Source organism: Mustelus asterias, chromosome 10 (genome assembly GCF_964213995.1).
Source record: "Mustelus asterias chromosome 10, sMusAst1.hap1.1, whole genome shotgun sequence".
In the NCBI taxonomy this organism is placed as follows: domain Eukaryota; kingdom Metazoa; phylum Chordata; class Chondrichthyes; order Carcharhiniformes; family Triakidae; genus Mustelus; species Mustelus asterias.
The window spans coordinates 118,631,764-118,657,012 of NC_135810.1; the positions used below are offsets into that span (position 1 = coordinate 118,631,764).

Consider the following 25,249-nt stretch of genomic DNA (forward strand, 5'->3'; position numbering starts at 1 on the left):
CTACCTCTGGCAGCTTGTCCCAGACACTCACCACCCTCTGTGAAAACAATTTCCCCCCCCCGGACACTTTTGTAACTCTCCCCTCTCACCTTAAACCTATGCCCTCTAGTTTTAGACTCCCCTACTTTGGGGAAAAGATATTGAGTATCTAGCTGATCTATGCTCCTCATTATTTTATAGACCTCTATAAGATCACTCCTCAGCCTTCTACGCTCCAGAGAAAAAGGTCCCAATCTATCCAGCCTCTCCTTATAACTCAAACTATTGAATTGTATAGCTTAAGCGTAATACTACATCAGCTATTTAAAAGTCAAATATAATAAAAATGGACTGGCACACATGCAAAAGAGGAAATTTTGGTAGGACAAATTTGAATGCGGATTACAGGGTCAACGGCAGGGTTCTGAGGAATGTGGAGGAACAGAGAGATCTTGGGGTTCATATCCACAGATCTCTGAAGGTTGCCACTCAAGTGGATAGAGCCGTGAAGAAGGCCTATAGTGTGTTAGCGTTTATTAACAGGGGGTTTGAGTTTAAGAGCCATGGGGTTATGCTGCAACTGTACAGGGCCTTGGTGAGACCACATTTGGAATATTGTGTGCAGTTCTGGTCACCTCACTATAAGAAGGATGTGGAAGCATTGGAGAGAGTGCAGAGGAAATTTACCAGGATGCTGCCTGGTTTGGAGGGTAGGTCTTATGAGGAAAGGTTGAGGGAGCTAGGGCTTTTCTCTTTAGAGCGGAGGAGGATGAGAGGCGACTTAATAGAGGTTTACAAGATGATGTGGGGGATAGATAGAGTGGACGTTCAGAGACTATTTCCTCGGGTGGATGTAGCTGTTACTAGAGGGCGTAACTATAAGGTTCATGGTGGGAGATATAGGAGGGATGTCCGAGGTAGGTTCTTTACTCGGAGAGTGGTTGGGGTGTGGAATGGACTGCCTGCTGTGATAGTGGAGTCGGACACTTTAGGAACTTTCAAGCGGTTATTGGATAGGCACATGGAGCACACCAGGATGATAGGGAGTGGGGTAGCTTGATCTTGGTTTCGGACAAAGCTCGGCACAACATCGAGGGCCGAAGCACCTGTACTGTGCTGTACTGTTCTATGTTCTATGAAATGCCCAGAACCTTTGCCACTCCTTTCAATTACACAAATTTTAGAACATTTAGTTTAGCTGTCACTTCTTATTTCCAAAGCTTTTCTTAGGAGGCTAAAAGATCAGCTTTTACTAGTTTCCTAGACTACTACGAATAGAAAAGCACCAGAGGATCTCAGGTTGGCTGATTAGGGCTGGCACGGTGGCACAGTGGTTAGCACTTCTGCCTCATGGCACCAGGGACCCGGGTTCGATTCCCGGCTTGGGTCACTGTCTGCATGTTCTCCCCGTGTCTGCACGTTCTCCCCGTGTCTGCGTGGGTTTCCTTCAGGTGCTCCCACAGTCCGAATGACGTGTTGGTTAGGGTGCATTGGCCGTGCTAAATTCTCCCTCAGTGTACCCGAACAGGCGCCGGAGTGTGGCGACTAGGGGATTTTCACAGCAACTTCATTGCAGTGTTAATGTAAGCCTATGTGTGACGCTAATAAATAAACTTTCAAACTTTAGTTTAATTAGTTCACTTCACACCTCTGTCCAAAAGGAAAAGCGTTAGAAGAGAAGAGAGTAAAATTCAGTTTCAGCTGGGGTGCAGAATGGCCACCAGTGGATCGACTGCCGATTATACACCCTGACACTGCCAGTCGATCCCAGTAGTCCTTTGGAAAGACAAAGAAAAGAATTGTTCCAATGAACCAAAGCTATTGGATAGATTTTCTCACTCTAATTGCTCAATCCCTTCTCTGTTCTGAAACACGTTTCATCTATTTGTACTGTCTGCTCCTATTACACTCCCCAATAAAGTGCCTTACAGATTATACTCAAAGAATAACTCTTTCAAATGGTAGCTAATTTGTTTTGGTATTTTAAAATATATAATTTGCATATTTAGTGTTGGAGGGCGGTTAGCTCAGATGGTTAGAGCCTGGTGCGAATAACACCGAGGTTGTGGGTTCGATCCCGCTACCACCCAAATTTAATTGTCTATCCGTGTGCCGTCCTGTCTGATATATTGTTCAATGAAGGTCCCTTTGTCGGCACAGTGCAGACTCTTTTGGGTGGCACGGTGGCACAGTGGTTAACACTGCTGCCTCACAGCGCCAGGGATCCGGGTTCAATTCCAGCCTCAGCTAGTTGTCTGTGTGGAGTTGGCACGTTCTCCCCGTGCCTGCGTGGGTTTACTCCAGGTGCTCCAGTTTCCTCCCGCAGTCCAAAGATGTGCGGGTTAGGTGGATTGGCCATGCTAAATTGTCCCTTAGTGTCAGGGGGACTAGCTAGAGTAAATACATGGGGTTAAGGGGATAGGGCCTGGGTGGGATTGTTGTCGGTGCAGGCTCGATGGGCCGATTGGCCTCCTTCTGCACTGTAGGGTTTTGATGGTTCTATGGCTCCTCTGGGTGCTCCGGTTTCCTCTGACAGTCCAAAGATGTGCAGGATAGGTTGATTGGCTATGCCAAATTGCCCCTCAGTGAGTGTCATGGGGATTAGCAGGGTAAATATATGGGATTATGTGGGTAGTGCCTGGGTGGCATTGTTGTTGGCGCAGGTTCGATGGGCTAAATGACCTCCCCATGCACTGTAGGGATTCTGTGATATGTCTGGCATTTTATGACTGGGATTTCTATAATTCTGTTTGAACCTTTAATTCCCCCTACCACTGGTATCCATGATTATTACCCTTCTACTTTTGATCTAAACCATTCCCAAACAGAATTAATATTTCACCTTTAAAATGAACCAGAATATAGACTGGGTGTATTTGTTTCCTGGAATAGATTCAATCGCCTTGCGGGGGGCGGTCAGAAAACATATTTCCAGGTTTTTGTATCTATCACAACAAGGTTTCAAAAACATTTCAAGCTGCTGAACCTCTAGTGACCTCCCAGATGCATCAGGGAACCCCCAAGCATTCTCACAATGTTGATGCCCTTTTTTAGCCACGAAATAGATGCAAGCACAAAAACCAAATGTTTTTCTAGCTATGATGTGGAGATGCTGGCGTTGGACTGGGGTAAGCACAGTAAGAAGTCTCACAACACCAGGTTAAAGTCCAACAGGTCCGAAAGCTTATGGTATTTGCTACCAGATAAACCTGTTGGACCTTAACCTGGTGTTTCTAGCTATAGTCAGGAAAGGAGGGGTGGGGGAGGGGAGGGTTCAGGCCGTGGGAAAGAAGTGAGCCAATCAGCATTCAGTGCTCCAAGAGGTCTTCCATAGAGTTCATAGTTCATAGAATCCCTACAGTGCGGAAGGAGGCTGTTCGGCCCAACGAGCCTGCACCAACCACAATCCCACACAAGCCCTATCCCCATCACCCCATGCATTTACCCTCGCTAGTCCCCCTGACACTTAGCATTGTGGATTGGCCGTGCCAAATGGCCCACGCATCTTTCGGACGGTGGGAGGAAACCGGAGCACCCGGGGGAAACCCACCCAGACACGGGGAGAATGGTGCATTTGATTTCTCCAATTCTTTTTAAACTCTGCGTGGTTCGAACCAGCTTTTGCCAGTCACATGGCGAATGCCAGCTCCACGGACCGCTGGAGACCCTTCACAGACCCCTGGGAATTCGCGGACCCCAGTTTGGGAAACCCTTGTTTTGCAGGCTCTGGATTTTTCTCTTCTATTTGTTTGGTCTCTTCCTTGAGATTTTTGGGCGGGACAGCAAGTGTCTGGTCAGGATGTTCCAGGCACCATGAGGGTTGAGCAGACTTGATGAACCAGTTCTTACCTGCTGGCTAGTTGCATACGATTGTAATGTACAGAACACCTGCATTTCCATCATTGCTGTGGGAGAACTGGGCCAGGGAAATCATGAATGGAATGCTTGCTCCGTGCGTGCGGTCATCGTTTCTGGTGCAGAATTGCAAACTGTTTAAAAAGTCACTTGCAATGTATCTGGTGCACTTCTCCAAAATGCCTCTCCCCTATTCTCTAAATCCTGACTAAATTTATAATTGTTGGGTGGGGAGGGGGGCGGGGGCGGTGGGGGGGGGGGAGGTGGCATCCTACCTGAAAACACGATGGGCTGTCTTTTGATTTGTAGTCAATCCAAGGCACCATGCATTGATGGGACATGTGTCAACTCATACTCCTCCCCCTCAAATAGTTTGGTTTAATAAGCATGTATTATACACTTTTACACAAGGCGCACCTATTTTAACCTCCCTGATGAGTTTTTTTTTTGTCTGTTCTTGCTCCGCAGAAACTCAGACCGTCCATTCCTGCTCTTTATGGCCTTCATACCCGTTCACACGGCACTATATGCTTCTCCAGACTTTTTAGGAAAAAGCAAGCACGGCTTGTACGGCGACAGTGTGGAGGAGATGGACTGGAGCGTAGGTAGGTGTCTACCAGGTCACGGTTTTATTGTCCAAAGCAATAAAACTCATGTCTGCTACAGGATGTTCATTGTAAACTTTAGCTTTGGTGAGTGATTGAAACTGATCTTAAACCATATGGAAAATATTAAAGTTTAAATCTGTGTTAATAGAATCCATACTGGTTGTTGGAGTCAAAACTAAGACACATAGTCCTTCCTTACTGAGAGATTATTGACCTTGTTCAGTGTTAACACTCCTCACCGACACCCTGTGTCCCAGCTAGCCCCTATTTATGTGTGTTCAAATATCCATCACCTCATAGAATCATAGAATCCAACAGTGCAGAAGGAGGCCATTCAGCCCATCGAGTCTGCACCAACCACAATCCCATGCAGACCCGATCCCCATAACCCCATGCATTTACCCTAGCTAGTACCCCTGACACTAAGGGGCAATTTAGCATGGCCAATCCACCTAACCTGCACATCTTTGGACTGTGGGAGGAAACCCACGCAGACATGGGGAGAACATGCAAACTCCACACAGACAGTGACCCAAGCCGGGAATGGAGCCCAAGTCTCTGGCGCTGGGAGGCAGCAGTGCGAACCCACTGTGCCACCTATTTGCCTTAACAATGTAATTGATTAAACATTGACAGTTTTGAGCATCTGCTGATATTTTATCAAAATAAAAAAGAAGGAGGCCATTCCAATGAAAGAAATTAAGGTTGTCGCCTCCTATAGCACAACCAGAAGACATTTCGTGACATGAAGAAGACCTTGATGACATCTGTTCCAAAGTAAACTTTGAATATGACCCCATGGCCCCTTGTTCACTTTTTGTTGATAGTGGGGGATTGAATGATGGGAATGCCATTGCAGTAAGTGGTGCACAAGAAGTGGGAGAGGCCTCATCCTGAGTGAGGCACAGTCCAAGTGAGTATATTTAGGAATTTAGAACAAAGTGGGAATTCAGAGGGGAAAGAGGTGCTCTTTTGCTTTCTAACGTTTTCATTCTTCAGAAAATAGCCTTGCCCTGCTGCAGGAGTAGCTGGCTATTTGGTGTATATCTGGTGAATATCCAGTAAGCGTTTTAAGTTTCATTCCATTCCTAAGGTTTAAAATCGTGCAGGAACTTTTCTTTTGTAGGTTGACAATGTATAAAAAGCACCATAAATAAGTAATTAATTAGTCAAAACACATTAAGGCTGGCAGGACAGGTGACGTGTCAATGTTGCAGCATGTGGGGGTTCCTGGATAACATTATTGTCCAGGGCAAACACATCTGCAGTAAATGTCCACGGCTTGAGGAGCTTCAGCTCAAAGTCATTGAGCTGGAGGCTGAACTGCAGACAATGCAGGGAAGGAGAGCGTTACCTGGACACTTTGTTTCAGGAGGCGATCACACCCCATAGGGTAGAATCTTATGAGCCGGATTCATGTCACACTACTTGTAACCCCCACCATACTGTCTGGGTTTGCAAAGTCCTACTAACTGTCCTGGCTTGAGACAATTCATACCGCTTTAACCTGTGATTATTTGTCTCTCCACGGACACTGTCCGTACATGTAAAGACTTGATTACCTTTAAAGACCCGGGAGTCCAACCATTCTTCACATTTTAATCTGTAAATTATCTTGCAATTGTGTCTTTGCCGATGCCGTGTTTGTGAACCTATCTCTCCACTCACCTGATGAAGGATAAGCGCTCTGATAGCTCGTGATTCCAAATAAACTTGTTGGACTTAACCTGTTGTTGTGAGGTTTGGAAAGTGTCAGGGACAGGAGAGTGTGACTGCAGCTGAGGCAGGAAAGGGTACGCAGAGCACAGGACTGCAGGAATGTCAGCCTCTGCAATTGTCCAACAGGTTTGAGGTTCTTCCAGCTTGATTGGATGAGAGTGGGGGCTGCAGGGCAGATGAGCTGACTGACCATCGTACTAGTACAGGAAGCCATTCAACTGGGGGAAGTACATAAGAATGTAGTGATGGTAGGGAACTGTATGATGAGGGGGATTAACACTGTTCCCTGCAGCAAAGAATGAGAGTCCAGGCGGTTGTGCTGCCTGCCCGGTTCCAGGGTTCAAAACATCTGCTCCAATCAGAACTTGTAATGGAAGGGGAAAGACCTTGTTGTTGTGGTTCATGTCGGTACCAATGACATAGGTAAAATGAGGAAAGAGGTTCTGCATAGAGTTTGAGGGGCTATGCACTAAATTCAACAACAGAACTTTCAAGGTTATAATCTTTGGATTACCTGAGCCGCGTGCATATTGGCATAGCACACATAAAATTAAAGATCTGAGTTCATAGCATAAAGACTGATGTGGGAGAAGTGGTTTCAGTGCGTGGGACATCGGTACTGGGGAAAATAGAGGCTACACCATTGGAATGGCCTACCTCTGAACCATTCTGACCAGCGTTCTTGGAAGCCATGCAACTAGGGAGGTAGAGAGGACTTTAAACTCAATAGGGGGGGGGGCGGCGGGCGGGGTGGTGGTTCGGGAGAGGGAATATGTAGGCTTACAAAGCAAAAGGATATAGAACATAGAACATTACAGCGCAGTACAGGCCCTTCGGCCCTCGATGTTGCGCCGACCAGTGAAACCAATCTAAAGCCCCTCTAATCTACACTATTCCAATATCATCCATACGTTTATCCAATAACCACTTGAACGCTCTCAACGTTTCAATTTTTTTTTCAACGCTCTCAAATTTCCCAAGTGAGTCAGCAAAAACTCGGCAGATGGAAAATGTGAAGTTATGCCTTTTGGTAGGAAGAATAAAGGAGCTGAATATTATTCCGGTGGAGAAAGACTGCAGAAAGCTGCAGCACAGAGGGATTTGGGATTCCTCATACAGAAACCACAAAAAGCTAGTACATAAGTTCAGTGGGTATTGGGGAAGGCTAATGGAATGTTGGCCTTTATTTCAGAGAGAATAGAGTTTAAAACAGAACATAGAACATTACAGCGCAGTACAGGCCCTTCGGCCCTCAATGTTGCGCCGATCAGTAGTACCAATCTAAAGCCCCTCTAATCTACACTATTCCAATATCATCCATATGTTTATCCAATAACCACTTGAACGCTCTCAACGTTGACGAGTCCACCACTGCTGCAGGCAGGGCATTCCACGCCCTTACTACTCTCTGAGTAAAGAACCTACCCCTAACATCTGTCCTATATCTCTCACCCCTCAATTTAAAGCTATGTCCCCTCGTGCTAGCCAACACCATCCGAGGAAAAAGGCTCTCACTATCCACCCTATCTAATCCTCTGATCATCTTGTATGCCTCTATTAAGTCACCTCTTAACCTTCTTCTCTCTAACGAAAACAACCTCAAGCCCCTCAGCCTTTCCTCATACGATTTTCCCACCATACCAGACAACATCCTGGTAAATCTCCTCTGCACCCTTTCCAACTCTTCCACATCTTTCCTATAATACGGCGACCAGAACTGTACGCAATACTCCAAATGCGGCCGCACCAGAGTTTTGTACAGTTGCAGCATGACCTCCTGGCTCCGAAACTCAATCCCTCTACCAATAAAAGCTAACACACCGTACGCCTTCTTAACAACCCTATCAACCTGGGTGCCAACTTTCAGGGATCTATGCACATGGACACCCAGATCCCTCTGTTCATCCACACTACCAAGTATCCTCCCATTAGCCCAGTACTCTGTATTCCTGTTACTCCTTCCAAAGTGAATCACCTCACACTTTTCCGCATTAAACTCCATTTTCCACCTCTCAGCCCAGCTCTGCAGCTTATCTATGTCCCTCCGTAACCTGCCACTTCCCTCCGCACTGTCTACAACTCCACCGACTTTAGTGTCATCTGCAAATTTACTAATCCATCCTTCCACGCCCTCATCCAAGTCATTAATAAAAATGACAAACAGCAGTGGCCCCAAAACAGATCCTTGCGGTACATCACTAGTAACTGAACTCCAGGATGAATATTTCCCATCAACCACCACCCTTTGTTTTCTTACAGCTAGCCAATTCCTGATCCAAACCACTAAATCACCCTCAATTCCATGTGTCCGTATTTTCTGCAAAAGCTTACCATGGGGAACCTTATCAAACGCTTTGCTGAAATCCATATACACCACATCAACCGCTTTACCCTCATCCACCTCTTTGGTCACCTTCTCAAAGAACTCAATAAGGTTTGTGAGGCACGACCTACCCTTCACAAAACCGTGCTGACTATCCCTAATCAAATTATTCATTTCCAGGTGATTATAAATCCTATCTCTTATAATCCTTTCCAATACTTTGCCCACAACAGACGTAAGGCTCACCGGTCTATAATTACCAGGGAAGTCATGCTAAACCTATACAAGGTACTAGTTAGACCACACCTGGAAAACTGAATGGTTTTGGTTCCCTTTCCATGGAATCCATACAGTGCAGAAGGAGGCCATTTGGCCCATCAAATATGCACACGATTGTCCAGAAGAATATCTTACCCAGGCCCACCAACCCACCCTATCCCCGTACCCTGCGCATTTACTATAGCTCATCCACCTAACCCACACATCCCTGGACACTCAGGGACAATTTAGCATGGCTAATCCACCTGACCTGCACATCTTTAGGGTGTGGGAAAAAGCTGGAGCACCCAGACGAAACCCACGCTGTCACGGGGAGAACATTCAAACTCCACACAGACAGTCACCCAAGGTTGGAGTCGAATCCGAGGCCCTGATGCTGTGAGGCAGCAGTGCTAACCACTGTTTTGACTTGATTTATTATTGTCACATGTAATAGTATACAGTGAAAAGTATTGTTTCTTGTGCGCTATCCAGACAAAGCATACCATTCACAGAGAAGGAAAGAAGAGAGTGCAGAATGTAGTGTTACAGTCATAGCTAGAGTGTAGAAAAAGATCAACTTAATGCGAGGTAAGTCCATTTAAAGTCTGACAGCAGCAGGGAAGAAGCTGTTCTTGAGTCAGTTGGTACGTGACCTCAGACTTTTGTATCTTTTTCCCGACAGATGAAGGTGGAAGAGAGAATGTCCAGGGTGCGTGGGGTCCTTGACTATGCTGGATGCTTTTCCGAGATAGTGGGAAGTGTAGACAGAGTCAATGGATGGGAGGCTGGTTGCCAACGTGCTGCCTTTTCCTTTTCTGAGGAAAGATGTGCGGGTTAGGTTGATTGGCCATGCTAAAATTGCCCCTTAATGTCCTGAGATGCATTTAAATGTGTAGGGATATGGGGGTAGGGCCTGGGTGGGATTGTGGTCGGTGCAGACTCGATGGGCCTGATGGCCTCTTTCTGCACTGTAGGGTTTCTATGATTTCTATGGTATACTGGCATAGGAGCCAGTCCAGAGAAGGTTCACTGGTTGATCTCAGGCATGGAGGGATTTTCTAATGAAGGGTCATCTAGATTCAAAATATTGGCTCTACTCTTCCTCCACAGATGCTGTCAGACCTGCTGAGGTTTTCCAGCGTTTTCTGTTTTTTCATCAGGTTGTTTTCTGACTAGTCTGCAGGTAACAGCGCTGTGGGTGTGCCTTCAGCAGATGGACTGCAGCGGTTCGCCACCACCTGTGTACCAGTCATCCCGAGCTGGTCCCAAAAATACTTTTCGATTTCCTGTTACGTTCGAATAGAATCCCTACAGTGCAGAAGAAGGCCATTCAGCCCACCAAGCCTGCACTGACAACAAACCCACCCCGGCCCTATCCCTGTAACTCCACATATTTGCCCTGCTAATCCCCCTGACACTAAGGGGCAATTTAGCATGACCAATTCACTTAACCTGCACATCTTTGGACTATGGGAGGGAGCCAGAACACCCAGAGGAAACCCACACAGAAAAGGGGAGAATGTGCAAACTCCACACAGACAGTCACCAAGGTTAGAATTGAACCTGTGTCCCTGGCGCTGTAAGGCAGCAGTGTTAACCACTGTGCTGTCCTTGTTAGCCACTAATCTGTTCTTATGTGTTTTTGTGTTCATACTCTCCCTTGGTTCCTCTTATTTCACATTTGAAATAAGGCCTGTTTGTGCTGTAGTTTTTCTATGTGTCTGACAGGGTATTCAGGACTCTTAGGGGGGAGGGAGATAAACCACAAGTTATTGTACATGTGGGGACACACGACATAGGGAGGATAGGGGAAGGGGATATTAGGCAGGGATTTATGGAGTTGGGGTGGAAACTAAAGGCCAAGACTGACAGAGTGGTTATCTCTGGACTCTTGCCTGTACCACGGGATAGTTTAGAGAGGAATAGGGAGAGGGAAGGTTTGAATTCATGGCTGAGGGGATGGTGCAGGAGGGAGGGGTTCAGGTACTTAAGCAATTGGGGCTCGTACTGGGGAAGGTGTGACCTCTATGAGAAGGATGGTCTACACCTTAATCAGAAGGGGACCAATATCCTGGGGGGTAAATTTGCTAAGGCCATGCAGGGAGGTTTAAACTGATTCGGGGGGGGGGAGGGATCCTGAGTAGTGGGGCTGAAAGTGAGGGATGCATGGATGGGGACTGCAATGCACGGCATTGCAGAGGTGGGGTGGAGCAGGGTTTGAAATGTGTATACTTCAATGCCAGGAGTATTCGCAATAAAGTGGGTGAACTTGCAGCGTGGATCAGTACCTGGGACTTCGATGTTGTGGCTATTTCAGAGACATGGATAGAGCAGGGGCAGGAATGGATGCTGCAGGTCCCGGGGTTCAAATGTTTTAGTCGAAGTAGGGAAGGAGGTAGAAGAGGGGGAGGGGTAGCATTATTGGTCAGAGATTGTATCACAGTGTCAGAGAGGAGGTTTGATGAGGACTTATCTGTTGAGGTAGTATGGGCGGAGATTAGAAATAGGAGAGGAGAGGTCACCCTGTTGGGAGTCTTTTATAGACCTCCTAAAAGTTCTAGAGAGGTTGAGGAAAGGATTGCGGAGTCAATCCTGCTTAGGAGTGAAAGTAATAGGGCAATTGTTATGGGGGATTTTAACTTGACTAATATTGACTGGAATTGTTATAGCTCTAGCTCGTTAGAGGGGTCAGTTTTTGTTCAAAGCGTGCAGGAAGGTTTTTTGACTCAGTATGTAGACAGGCCAACTAGAGGTGAGGCTATATTGGATCTGGTGCTGGGAAATGAGCCAGACCAGGTGCTAGACTTGGAAGTTGGTGTGCATTTTGGTGATAGTGACCACAATTCGGTTACGTTCACCTTAGTGATGGAAAGGGATAGGCATGAACCTCGGGCCAGTGGTTTTAGCTGGGGGAAGGGTAATTATGAGGCTATTAGGAGAGAATTAGGAAACATAGGTTGGACTAGGAGATTACAGGGACTGGGAACGTCCGACATGTGGAGTTTTTTCAAGGAGCAGCTACTGCGAGTCTGTGATAGGTATGTCCCTGTCAGGCAAGGAGGAATTGGTAGGGCTAGGGAACCGTGGTGCACCAAAAAAGTTTCTTTGTTGGTTAAAAAGAAAAAGGAGGCTTATGTTCGGATGAGACGTGAGCACTCGGGTAGTGCACTAGAAAGCTTTAGATTGGCTAAGAGGGAGTTGAAGAGCGAGCTTAGAAGGGCTAAAAGGGGACATGAGAAGACTTTGGCGGATAGGGTTAAAGAGAATCCTAAGGCGTTCTATAGGTATGTCAAGAACAGAAGGTTGGTTAGGGCAAGTTTAGGGCCAGTTATAGATGGCAGAGGGAAGTTATGTGTGGAACCGGAGGAGATTGGTGAAGCATTGAACCAATATTTCTCTTCGGTGTTCACGCAAGGGGACATGAATATAGCTGAGGAGGACACTGGGTTGCAAGGGAGTAGAATAGACAGTATTACAGTTGATAAGGAGGATGTGCAGGATATTCTGGAGGGTCTGAAAATAGATAAATCCCCTGGTCCGGATGGGATTTATCCAAGGATTCTCTGGGAGGCAAGAGAAGTGATTGCAGAGCCTCTGGCTCTGATCTTCAGGTCGTCGTTGGCCTCTGGTATAGTACCAGAAGATTGGAGGTTAGCGAATGTTGTCCCATTGTTTAAGAAGGGGAACAGAGACTTCCCCGGGAATTATAGACCGGTGAGTCTCACTTCTGTTGTCGGCAAGATGTTGGAAAAAATTATAAGGGATAGGATTTATAGTTATTTGGAGAGTAATGAATTGATAGGTGATAGTCAGCATGGTTTTGTGGCAGGTAGGTCGTGCCTTACTAACCTTATTGAGTTTTTTGAGAAAGTGACCAAGGAGGTGGATGGGGGCAAGGCAGTGGACGTGGTATATATGGATTTTAGTAAGGCGTTTGATAAGGTTCACCATGGTAGGCTTCTGCAGAAAATGCAGATGTATGGGATTGGGGGTGATCTAGGAAATTGGATCAGGAATTGGCTAGCGGATAGGAAACAGAGGGTGGTGGTTGATAGTAAATATTCATCATGGAGTGCGGTTACAAGTGGTGTACCTCAGGGATCTGTTTTGGGGCCACTGCTGTTTGTAATATTTATTAATGATCTGGATGAGGGTATAGTTGGGTGGATTAGCAAATTTGCTGATGACACCAAAGTCGGTGGTGTGGTAGACAGTGAGGAAGGGTGTCGTAGTTTGCAGGAAGACTTAGACAGGTTGCAAAGTTGGGCCGAGAGGTGGCGGATGGAGTTTAATGCGGAAAAGTGTGAGGTAATTCACTTTGGTAGGAATAACAGATGTGTTGAGTATAGGGCTAACGGGAGGACTTTGAATAGTGTGGAGGAGCAGAGGGATCTAGGTGTATGTGTGCATAGATCCCTGAAAGTTGGGAATCAAGTAGATAAGGTTGTTAAGAAGGCATATGGTGTCTTGGCGTTTATTGGTAGGGGGATTGAATTTAGGAGTCGTAGCGTTATGTTGCAACTGTACACAACTCTGGTGCGGCCGCACTTGGAGTACTGTGTGCAGTTCTGGTCCCCACATTACAGGAAGGATGTGGAGGCTTTGGAGAGGGTGCAGAGGAGGTTTACCAGGATGTTGCCTGGTATGGAGGGGAGATCCTATGAGGAGAGGCTGAGGGATTTGGGATTGTTTTCGCTGGAAAGGCGGCGGCTAAGAGGGGATCTTATTGAAACATATAAGATGATTAGAGGTTTAGATAGGGTGGATAGTGATAGCCTTTTTCCTCTGATGGAGAAATCCAGCACGAGGGGGCATGGCTTTAAATTGAGGGGGGGTAGTTATAGAACCGATGTCAGGGGTAGGTTCTTTACCCAGAGGGTGGTGAGGGATTGGAATGCCCTGCCAGCATCAGTAGTAAATGCGCCTAGTTTGGGGGCGTTTAAGAGATCCGTTGATAGGTTCATGGACGAAAAGAAATTGGTTTAGGTTGGAGGGTCACAGTTTTTTTTTTTAACTGGTCGGTGCAACATCGTGGGCCGAAGGGCCTGTTCTGCGCTGTAATGTTCTATGTTCTATGTTCTATGTTCTATGAAAACAAGTCTGTTTTTCTGCTTTTCTTTCGATATCCAGGGAACTCTAGCTTTGGATGTCCTTTCTCCCTCCTCCCCCATAGAACCAGCAGCCCCTCTATATTACTGCTCACTCCCTCGCCCAAGTAATGTCTGCCAGGTTGCGAAGAGAACGAAAATGCAAGTCTACAATAGACGTGAGTCAAAGACTGTTGCTTCTAATCAGAGCAATTTAGAAACACCTAAAGCTGCAAAGAAAAACAATAAGTGGTGTTTATTTAACAATTGGCTCAAAACATCCACTCTGCACGAGGATGATCTCAAACTCAATTTTTCTAAGAATCACAAACAGCAATAAAGCACATCTAGAACATTCTCACCTCTGCATTAAAGCAGCTTTTGTACCAGCTATCCCTTTTCGTCTAACTCAAATCAAAGACTAGGACAAAACTTAAACATGCTTCTTAAAGAGAAAGTAAATGCCCTTTGCAAGATGGTCACTTTTCAGATGGCTTTTATTTGAAAGGTTAAAAACACTAGAAGCAATTACAAGTATGATATTAATTCAGCTAATGTTCTGGGGACCCGGTTCAAATCCCGCCCATGGCAGGTGGTGGAATTTGAATTCAATAAAAACAATCTGGAATTAAGAATCTATTGATGACCATGAAACCAATTGTCGATTATCAAAAAAACCCATCTGATCCACTCATGTCCTTTAGGGAAGGAAATCTGCTGTCCATACCTGGTCTGGTTTATATGTGATGTGGAGATGCCAGCATTGGACTAGGGTGGACACAGTAATAAGACTCACAGGTAAAAGTCCAACAAGTTTATTTGGAATCACGAGCTTTCGGAACGCTGCTCCTTCACCTGATGAAGCTCTGAAAGCTCGTGATTCCAAATAAACCTGTTGGACTTTAACCTGGTGTTGTGAGACTTCTTACTGTGTTCACCCCAGTCCAACGCCGGCATCTCCACATCATGACAGCCAGCAACACCCTTGTCCCAGGAATGAATTTGGAGACATTATTGGTACCATGAAATAATTAGTCTGTTAACATGAAGTGAATGCACACAGACTATTATGATGCAAATTATATCCTATCTATACTTGAATTCCAAAATAATTACAGCAATGCAAATACTTGTTGACAAATTAAGAGTTGGTTTGACATGAAATTTGGAATTTATGTTCATGACTAGGCATGGTGTTTTTTTTCTCTGAAACCAGGGTGGAGAGGGCAGGGGTAATAAGGTCTTCTGAGCTGTCCCTTAACACGTTGGTAAAATTAAACATGTGTCCCCTCACCACAGTACTGAAACTTAGGAAATATCAAGACGAGAACATAGAAAGAGAACATTTCAGACACTACCAGAAAGATGTGGCGGCTTTGGAGAGGGTACAGAAAAGATTTACCAGGATGTTGCCTGGTATGGAGGGCATTCGCTATGAGGAGAGGTTGGAGAAACTTGGCTTGTTCTCACTGGAGCGACAGAGGTTGAGGGGAGACCTGAAAGAAGTCTACAAGATTATGAGAAGCATGGACAGAGTGGATAGTCAGGAGCTTTTTCCCAGGGTGGAAGAGTCAATTACTAGGGGGCACAGGTTTAAGGTGCGAGGGGCAAGGTTTAAAGGAGATGTACGAGGCAAGTTTTTTACACAGAGGGTGGTGGGTGTCTGGAACTCGCTGCCGGGGGAGGTGGTGGCTTTTAAGGGGCGTCTTGACAAATACATGAATAGGATAGGAATAGAGGGATGTAGTCCCTGGAAGGGTAGGGGTTTTAGTTAAGGTGGGCAGGCTTGGAGGGGTAAAGGGCCTGTTCCTGTGCTGTAGTTTTTTTTGTTCTTTGTTCTTTGAATTTTTAAGATGGCCCCCACACATTCCTGTCCACTCCGGCTGCCCCGCTGCAAATTTACATCTAACGAGCATTGATTGGCATCAGGGGGTCTTATGCCCCTCTCTTGGGAGAAAATCCTGCCTTGGAGAACTGGCAGTCAGTCCGCTTTGCTCTCCAGCCCCTGTAGTGGCCAGAAGAGGAACTGCACAAAGCTGTCTGAGGCTAAGTCCCGGGAAACGGAGATCCGAGTAAGTGTAAGAGATGGAGGCCTGGTGGGGGGAGGGAGGGGGGTGGGGGGGGGGGGGGGGGGGGGGGGGGGGGGGGGGGGGGGGGGTGGGGGGGGGGGGGGGGGTGGGGGGGGGGGGGTGGGGGGGGGGGTGCGAGAGGGGTGAGCAGGTTCTTGCAGGATAGGCCAGGGAGACAAGGGGAGGTCTGGAGGTCACCGGGCTTAATGGGAAGCCCCCAACTCTACCCTTCCTGCTCAATTTCTCCATTTTTGGGATTCCCCCTGCAGAGCTTCAATCCACCTGCCAGCCAAAACATTGAGGCTGGGTGGCAAATAGCACTTAAATCACCTCAACTGGGCATGGACAGACTTCCCGTCCAAGGCCTTGCCCATCCCAGCATTAAATCGCTGCGAATTCAGGGCGAACAGGAGCCCAGAGGGAATTCCATCCCTGCAATTTTGTGCTGCCCTCTCCCCACCGCCCAAGAACCTGCCGGCGGGTGTTGGGGGGGAGGGGGGGGGGGGGTGAAGGGGTGTGGGGGGAGGGAGTGTAAAACTTTGGCCTTGGTTTCTGTTGTCCCTGTACCACTTTATTGAAAGCACTAATCAATTATTCCCGCTACTCTTTTCATTGTGATTGTGTCCGACACCATTGTGTTCAGAGGCGGTGTGAGCAGGTCAGCTACAGGTGGCAGGGGCACATGAGTGGGCTTTACTGTGGACCTCCAGTGGTATCTCCGGTGGAGAGGCACCTGTGTCTGGCATATTAACCCAAGAGCAAAGGCGTGACAATGGGGCCTCGTTCCTTCTGCTGACAGGGGGTGTTTTCAGCTCTTGCCATGCCTTACATTTCTCTGGCTTTCAAGCGAGTGAAGGCGTCCACAATTCCATGTCCCCAGGGTATGGCATGAAAACTGGCTCACATGACCAGGTTCAAGAGAGAGGGAGACAGTTATGGCACAGTTGCAAAAGTTAAACATGATGACAGAATCTTCAGGTGAGATGAGGGTAAAGTAAGAGCTGCATCTAATCCAGCGCATGGCAGCAGTAACCATTAAAACATAGAATATAGAAGCAGGAGTAGGCCATTCAGCCCTTCAAGGCTGCTCCGCCATTCATTTTGATCATGTCTGATCATCAAATACAATATCCTAATCCTGCCTTCCCCCCCTTATCCCTTAATCCCTTTAGCCTCAAGAGCTTTATCTAATTTCTTCTTTAAAACACACAATATTTTGGCCCCAACTGCTTTCTGTGGTAGTGAATTCTACAGGCTGACCACTTACTGGGTGAAGGAATTTCTCTTCTTATCCATCCTAAAAGGTTTACCCTTTATCCTTAAACTATGACCCCTCGTTCTGGACTCCGCCACCATTGGGAACATTCTTTCTGAATCTAGCCTGTCTAATCCTGTTCGAATTTTGTAAGTTTCTATGAGGGGTGACACGGTGGCACAGTGGTTAGCACTGCTGCCTCACAGCGCTCGGGACCCTGGTTCAATTCCTGGCTTGGGCACTGTCTGTGCGGAGCCTGTACATTTTCCCCGTGTCTGCGTGGGTTTTCCTCCGGGTGCTCCAGTTTCCTCCCACAGTCTGAAAGATGTGCTGGTTAGATGCATTGGCCATGCTAAATTCTCCCTCAGTGTACCTGAACAGGCGCCGGAGTGTGGCAACTAGGGGATTTTCACAGTAACTTCATTGCAGTGTTAATGTAAGCCTAGTTGTGACACTAATGAATACCTTTGAACAAACTCACTCTTCTAAATTCCAATTAATTCCAAATAATATAATACTACGTCTCTGCTCAGATGACAAACCTGCCATCCTTGGAATCTGCCTAGTAATCCTTAACTATAGGAGAGGTTCCATTTCATTCTCCCAGTTATGGGAAAACCTCCCCCAATTAAACCAGAGGTTGGAAGAGGCTGACACGAGATTCCTGGCCACCCGGCGGTGGGTGGTCAGTCAGGCTCCTTAATGATTGGCCAGCAGTTGTTGGCTGCCGAGATTTGCACCATTTGAGCCCTCAATCACCAGGAAGGGCCAACAGCGGCCAGTTAAGTTCCTGAGGGGCATTTGAAACAGTCAGGCATCCACCACGGAACTGATGGGGGTGGGTGGGGCGTTTCCTGCTGGTCCTCCAACCGGTGTTTGATACTGTTGGGCTGGCAAAATCCCGGCCAGAATTGCTGCCACTGTTTTCAGTTATTTTAAAGAAATTGAATGACCAGAACTGGCCTTACGGTACACAGGATAGTCACTAACGTTTCAGGTAAAGGTCATTCTGGTGGATCCATGCCATCGAGACTGTGGTGAGCAGAGCTGAGGACGTTCTGGAGAAGTGGGGCCAATCTGACGATGACCATGGGCTGAATAATATTGGGGGGTTGAGAGTGTGGTTGGCTAATTGAGCCCCCGGAAGCCAAGTCGGCCCAGATCACCTCCTCATAGCCATAACACAATTATGGCCAATTAATTCCAATTGATTGCCATTTACAATGACAGTAAATCTGATAGATTTATCCTTGATGTATCTAATGTGCAATAGTTTATGTTGACTGTGATCTGCCTGTTACTTCATGCTCAAGTGACACGGATTTTGGATTGATTGTTAAAGTAAACGTTATAAAAAGGTGAAATCTTGTCCATTGGCTTCCTCACTGGGGTAATTTGGTAAATTCGGCTGTTTGGTTTGTTAGTCCCCCACGAAGATCATAACACTGTGCAATTTTATTTGCCGGGCTAAATGGAATTCTCATGGCACCAGGAAGAATGTCTGGAACGCGCTGCCTGGGAGGGTGGTGGAGGCGGGATGCCTCACATCCTTTAAAAAGTATCTGGATGAGTACTTGGCACGCCATAACATTCAAGGTGATAGGCCAAGTGCTGGAAAGTAGGATTAGGTGGGCAGGTCAGGGTCTTTCGGCGCAGACTCAATGGGCCGGAGGACCTCTTCTGCACTGTAGGATTCTGTGATTCGGTGAAATGGTCACGAGTGTTTAAGGAAATTGAGAAGAGGGCCAGAGGAGAGATGGGAATTTCTTTATGGGTTAAAAGCAGGACTAGGCTATTGAGTTGGATGATCAACCACGATTGTAATGAATGGCGGAGCAGTCTCAAAGGGCCAAATGGCCTCCTCCTGCTCCTATCTTCTATGTTTCGATGTTTATGCAACATGACATTCTGAGCTGGAACGTGCTGCCTGAAAGGGAAGTGGGAGGAGATAATGGCCGTGCGAATTAGGAGCAGAAGTAGGCCACTCGTGGAAACACAGAAAATAGGAGCAGGAGGAGGCCATTCAGCCCTTCAAGCCTTCTCCACCATTCATTATGATCATGGCTGATCATCCAGCTTATTGGCCTGATCCCACCTTCCTCCATATCCTTTGATCCCCTTCGCCCCAAGAGTTATATCTAACTGCTTCTTGAAAGCATTTAATCTTTTGGCCTCAACCCCTTTCTGTGGTAGTGAATTCCACAGGCTGACCACTCTCTAGGTGAAGAAATTTCTCCTCATCTCTGTCCTAAACCGTCTACCTTGTACCCTCAGACTGTGACCTTTGGTTCAGGACATCCCAACCATTGGGAACATTCTCCTTGCATCCACCCTGTCTAGTCCTATTGGAATTTTATAATTTTCTATGAGATCTCACCCCTCATTCTACTGAGTTCCAGCAAATACAATCCTAACCGACTCCATCTCTCCTTACACATCAGTCCTGCCATCCCAGAAATCAGTCTGGTAAACCTTCACTGCACTCCCGCTGGAGCAAGAACATCCTTCCTCAGATAAGGAGACCAAAAGCACACATAATATTCCTGGTATGTCCTCACCAAGGCCTTGTATAAGACATCCCTGCTCCTGTACTTGAATCCTCTCATTATGAAGGCCAACATACTCACTCAGCAATTTCGATCATGCTCCACCATTCAATAAGATCATGGCTGATCTGATTGTGACCTCAACCCCAAGTAACCACACCACCTCCCCCCCCCACACCGCCCCCCCCCCCCCCCCCCCCCCCCCCCGATAACCGTTCACCCCCTTGTTAATCAAGAATCTATCTAGACCTGCCTTAAAAGTATTTAAAGGCTCTCTTCCTCATAAGGGAAGCGGAAGCAGAGTTCCATCGACTCACAACCCTCTGGAATGAAAACATTTCTCCTCATCAGTGTCTTAAATGGGTGACACCCTCATTCTAGATTCTTCCACGCGAGGAAACATCCTTCCCACATCCACCCTGTCAATAGCAACTTTCAAAAGGGAATTGGATATGTACTTGAAGGAGGGGTAGAGATAAAATTGCAGAGAAGTGGGAAAGAGTAGGGAATCAGGAATGATTGATCAGTTTTGTCGGAGCACTGGCACATGCAGGGCCGGTGGGCTAAATGGACTCTTTCTGTGCAATAGGATTCTGCGAGTGAAGATGGGTACTAATGGAATGTGTGGGAAGTTGGATAGAGTGATTGTAGATTGGGAGGTTAGAATTTGGTGTTTGTAAAATTGTAAAATGCTCCGGGGGGAGGGGGGTGGAAAGCATTGCATGGTCCCATTAAAAGATGGTGCATTTTCTATGCTTAGAGATTCAAAATGCAAGTACATAGAGAGCCCAAACTGAAACATTTGTATTGAAAAGCCAAGCAGCAGTTTTTACCAAGACAACGGGGTTTTTGAATTTGGCCAATCAATTTGAATCAGGCACTTGGATACCAAGAACCTATTAAATTTAAATCTGATGGTTTTGACAACCTAGGACCAATCCTGTTGTGGGAAATATTGATATGTCATCACGGGTCTAAAAGGAGGGGGCAGTGGGACAAAGAGGCGAGAACAACTGCCACCTGCCAGAGTTAACAGCTCTCAGCTCTCAACTGTCTCTCGAGAAAGAGAATCGTTGGCTCTCATAGCTCCATCTATATCTTAGAGAAAGCACCATCTCGATAGCAAAGGTACAAAAAAAGAACGAAGTTCCGGACAGAAAAATCAGCAGAGAAAGCCCAGAATATTCCAGAAGCACAAAACCTGGTTGTAATTTAGAGAGTGACTAAATTGTATTTTTGTGCTTGAATGGGAATTGTATTTATTAGAACAGCATACCATTAGAATCTTGTTTGATTCGGAAATAGTTAATAGAAGGGATTTATTGGGTTTGTTAATAGTTTAGTTAATTTGCTCACTGTTAGTTAGATAAATAAATTATTACGTGTTGATTTTAGAGAGAGTGTCAGGGATTTATTTTTATTTAACCACTAGGGGTTGCTGAAGAGCAGGTCGCACCACTTCACACACGCGCTTTACAGATTATAGGGCGAGGTCCTCCTCTTTGGATGTTTCAGTATTAGTTCTCAGAGGCGGGGGGGTCAACCTCTGCTTTGTAACAAATGGAATGGAATGTGTCCCAACTGAGGGAACACTGTAGGAGAGCCAGATATAATGTGTGCATATTTGTGCTTGTATGCGTAAAAGGCCCACAAACTATTGCATCCAGCGAGGTTTTGTGCTTGGCTAGGTTTTGATGAGTTCCTTGGCTGAGAGTCAACTCCCGGCATCGCCAATCAAATGATCCACTTGAATATCGAATAGGTTTGACAAAATTGTGCTTGGTATGTTTTTGTAAATGTAATTTTTTTTTTTTATGTTCAGCATTCTGTCAAGTTGCCATGATTTCAGTTGGTTGGCATTAATAATTTAGAATATAGATTTACTTCAACTATGCTGAGTAAGTTCTGAGGGGAAATAAAAGCTGAAATATTGATGCAGTCAAATGAAGACTGTTGCCCCTGCCATGCAGCAGTTTTGATGACATCTTCCTTCATAGATGTTCTTTCGCTAGTGAACTTATTGCAGGAGGTTTCATCATGTGATTTTTGATTGTGGAGATTGCTGCTGGAATACTTAAATTGAGACACTGTGATTAGGTTATGTTACAGTCCCACTCATGAGTGTAAGGTCCACTGTGAGGCACCTTAGGTTGTCGGTCATTTGCATTAAACATCCTGGTTTAATAGAACATGGGTGGGATGTTTTGGCCGTGCTCGCCCCAAGGCCGGAAAATCCCGCCCGAGGTCAACGGACCTTTGCATGATCCGTGTCCCGCCCACTACGATTCCTGAGGGAAAATTCCATAGCCTGTCTGTTAAGAAAGTCTTCATGGCCTTATGTATGTTAGCAAGTGTCTATTAACTACTTGCAGCTACGTACATATTATCATAAGAATCATAATAACTAGGAGTAGGCAACTCAGCCCCTCGAGCCTGCTCCGCCATTCAATATGATCATGGCTGATCTAATTTTGGCCTCAACTCCATTTATCTGCCTGTTCTCCATAGCACTTCAAACCTTTACTAATTAAAAGTCTGTCCACCTCTTCATTAAATTTATTCGTAAATACAGTGAAGCGATCAGGCTTGGAGCTATCTCTGTATCCAAGTCTTAACACATTTCTGCCAACTCCTCACTGACCCTGGATCTAGGTCATGTGCTTTCTTGCATCTTTGTGTGAGCGGTACTGTCCTCAGTCCCACATTAACCCTGTGTATACAGAACCTTATACTACAGACGCAATGGCCGGAATTCAACGGTCGTTCATGCAGCGGGATTCCCCAGTCCTGGAGGCATCGCACCCCCACCCGCAGGTTTCCTGCCAGCATGGGGTGATGTCAATGGGAATTTAGGCAGGACCAGAGAATCCCACCGCTAGCAAACAACATGCCACCTCCTGCTGGTGGGAAACACGCGGCTGGGAGGCCAGAGAATTTTGCCCAAGATCTGTATTCCATTGCTAGGCATATTCATAGAATTCTACAGTGCAGAAGGAGGCCATTCGGCCCATCGAGTCTGCACCGACCACAATCCCACCCACGCCATATCCCCATAACCCCATGCATTTACCCTAGCTAGACCCCCTGACACTAAGGGGCAATTTAAATGGCCAATCCACCTAACCCGCATATCTTTGGACTGTGGGAGGAAACCGGAGCACCCGGCAGAAACCCACGCAAACACGGGGAGAATGTGCAAAGTCCACACAGACAGAGACCCAAAGGGGGAATCGAACCCGGGTCCCTGGCGCTGTGAGGCAGCAGTGCTAACCTCTGTGCCACCGTGCCACCCTTTAGGTTACAAGCTAACTGCATTACTCATCCTGGATGTAACTATAACTTGGGCGGATCTCCAGCACTGCTCAGTGTCTATTTTATGAAGACAAACTCATCTGATCATATGGATTCCCCCAGTGGGGTGATTTAGGGCACGTTCCAGATGTCCACTTGATCTCTGATGATAATAACACAAATGCTGGAAATACTCAGCAGCTTTGGAATTGTTCTCCCTGGAAAGGCAGAGATTGAGGGGCGACCTGATAGAAGCCTATTAAATTATGAGGGGTATAGATGGGATGAACAGTTGGAAGCTTTTTCCCAGGGCAGAAATGACAATTACAAGGGGGCACAGGTTCAAGGTGAGGGGGGAAAGGTTCAGTGGAGATGTGCCACGATGTGGAAGCTTTGGAGAGAGCGCAAAGAAGGTTCACCAGGCTGTTGCCTGGTCTCAAGGGTGTTGGCTATGAGGAGAAGTTGAATAAACTGGGATTGTTTTCACTGGAGAGACGGAGGCTGAGGGGAGACCTGAGAGAGGTCTACAAAATTATCAGAGGCATAAAGGAGGTGGAGATTTTTTCTGAGGGTGGAAGTGTCAATTACAAGGTGAGAGGGGGAAAGTTTAAGGGAGATGTGCAGGGGACGTTTTTCAAGCAGAGACTGGAGGGTGTCTGGAACGCGCTGCCAGAGGTGATGGTGGAAGCAGACAAATTAACAATATTTAAGAGGCATCTGGACGGGTACATGAATAGGGAGGGAATAGAGGGATACGAACTGAGTAAGGGCAGAAGGTTTTTTTTTAGTTTAGTTAGGGCATCACGATCAGAACAAACTTTGAGGACCGAAGGATCTGTTCCTGTGCTGAACTTTTCTTTGTTCTAAGTGTATTCCAATTTCAGTCATGAAAGCTCAAAATGTGCCCCAGCATCCACACACCTCTGTGGGAGGAGGAAATTCTAGATTATGAGTACCCTTCGATTGAGAAAAGTGTTTCCTGATTTACCTCTAATTTTGAGATTATGTTCCCGCCTTTTTGATTTCTCCCAATAGAAGAATTAGTTTCTCTAATATCGCTGCCTTAAACATGCAGTCCATTTATTAAGCCATGAACATTGGGGGCAAGGGAGAGACAAGCAAAGGAATTCAAAATGTTGGGCTCTGTTCCACAGTTGGTAATGGAGGTATGTTATAGAGTCACAGCGATATACAGCACAGAAACAGGCCCTTCGGCCCAACTCGTCCATGCCGACCAGGTTTCCTACACTGAACTGGTCACATTTGCCTGCGTTTGGCCCATATCCCTCTAAACATTTCCTATCCATGTACCTGGCCAAATGTCTTTTAAATGTTGTAATTGTACACGCCTCTACCACCTCCTCTGGCAGCTCATTCCATATACGCACCATCCTCTGTGTGAAGAAGTTGCCCCTCAGTTCCCCTTGAAATCTTTCCCCTCTCACTTTAAACCTATGCCCTCTAGTTTTGGACTCCCCTACCTGGGGAAAAGACCTTGGCTATTCACCTTATCTATACCCCTCATGATTTTATAAACCTCGTATTACCCTCCTATGCTCCAGGAAACAAAGTCTCAGCCTATCCAGCCTCTCCTTATAATTCAAACCTTCCAGTCCCGGTAACATTCTTGTAAATCTTTTTTGCGCCCTTTCCAGTTTAATAACATCCTTCCTATAGCAGGGTGACCTGAATTGTACCAGTGCTCCAAATGTAGTCTTGCCAATATTGAATGCACTTGCATTTTGAAATTTCAGGCCAGATCTTGGCTTCGTTGGACAGGCGCAATCTCAGCAGCAGGACACTGGTTTACTTCACCTCAGACCAAGGCGCCCATGTTGAGGAGATCTCCGACTCCGGTGAGGTCCACGGAGGATGGAACGGCATCTACAAGGGTAAGTAGGCATCGCCGTAATGGGACCGGAATAATCTGCATGTGTTTACCCATTGAGAATTGCAGCAGGTGTGGCAATGCAATGGGTTATTTATTCCCAGTCACTATCCCAGGAGCAAGTCTGTATGACTTTCCCAAGAGCCGACTCTGCTCTCCAGAAGATGGGAATGCTTGTCGGCAGCTTCCAGTACCTCACCGAAATGGCCACCCCTTTGTCAGCCTGTATCATGACAGCTGGGAGGCCTTTGTGGCAGCAGCCAATTCTTTCCCCCATTAATGGGGAAGAGTTTCCCTCCCTGGCTCTACTCAGCCTCCAGCAGGACATCAATGGAAACTTTGTCGAAATAGGACACTGCCTTCGCACA

The 25,249-nt window shown here is 46.5% G+C and overlaps 1 protein-coding gene across 2 annotated transcripts in view; it reads left to right on the plus strand.

The window, feature by feature from the left end:
* sts (steroid sulfatase (microsomal), isozyme S) overlaps nt 1–25,249 on the plus strand; it is a 99,974-nt gene that overhangs the window by 48,762 nt on the left and 25,963 nt on the right. For both annotated transcript variants that reach the window (XM_078222528.1, XM_078222529.1), the window contains exons 6-7: nt 4,303–4,439; nt 24,748–24,885. In XM_078222528.1, the coding sequence (XP_078078654.1) occupies nt 4,303–4,439; nt 24,748–24,885 (275 nt within the window). The remainder of the gene's footprint in view (nt 1–4,302; nt 4,440–24,747; nt 24,886–25,249) is intronic.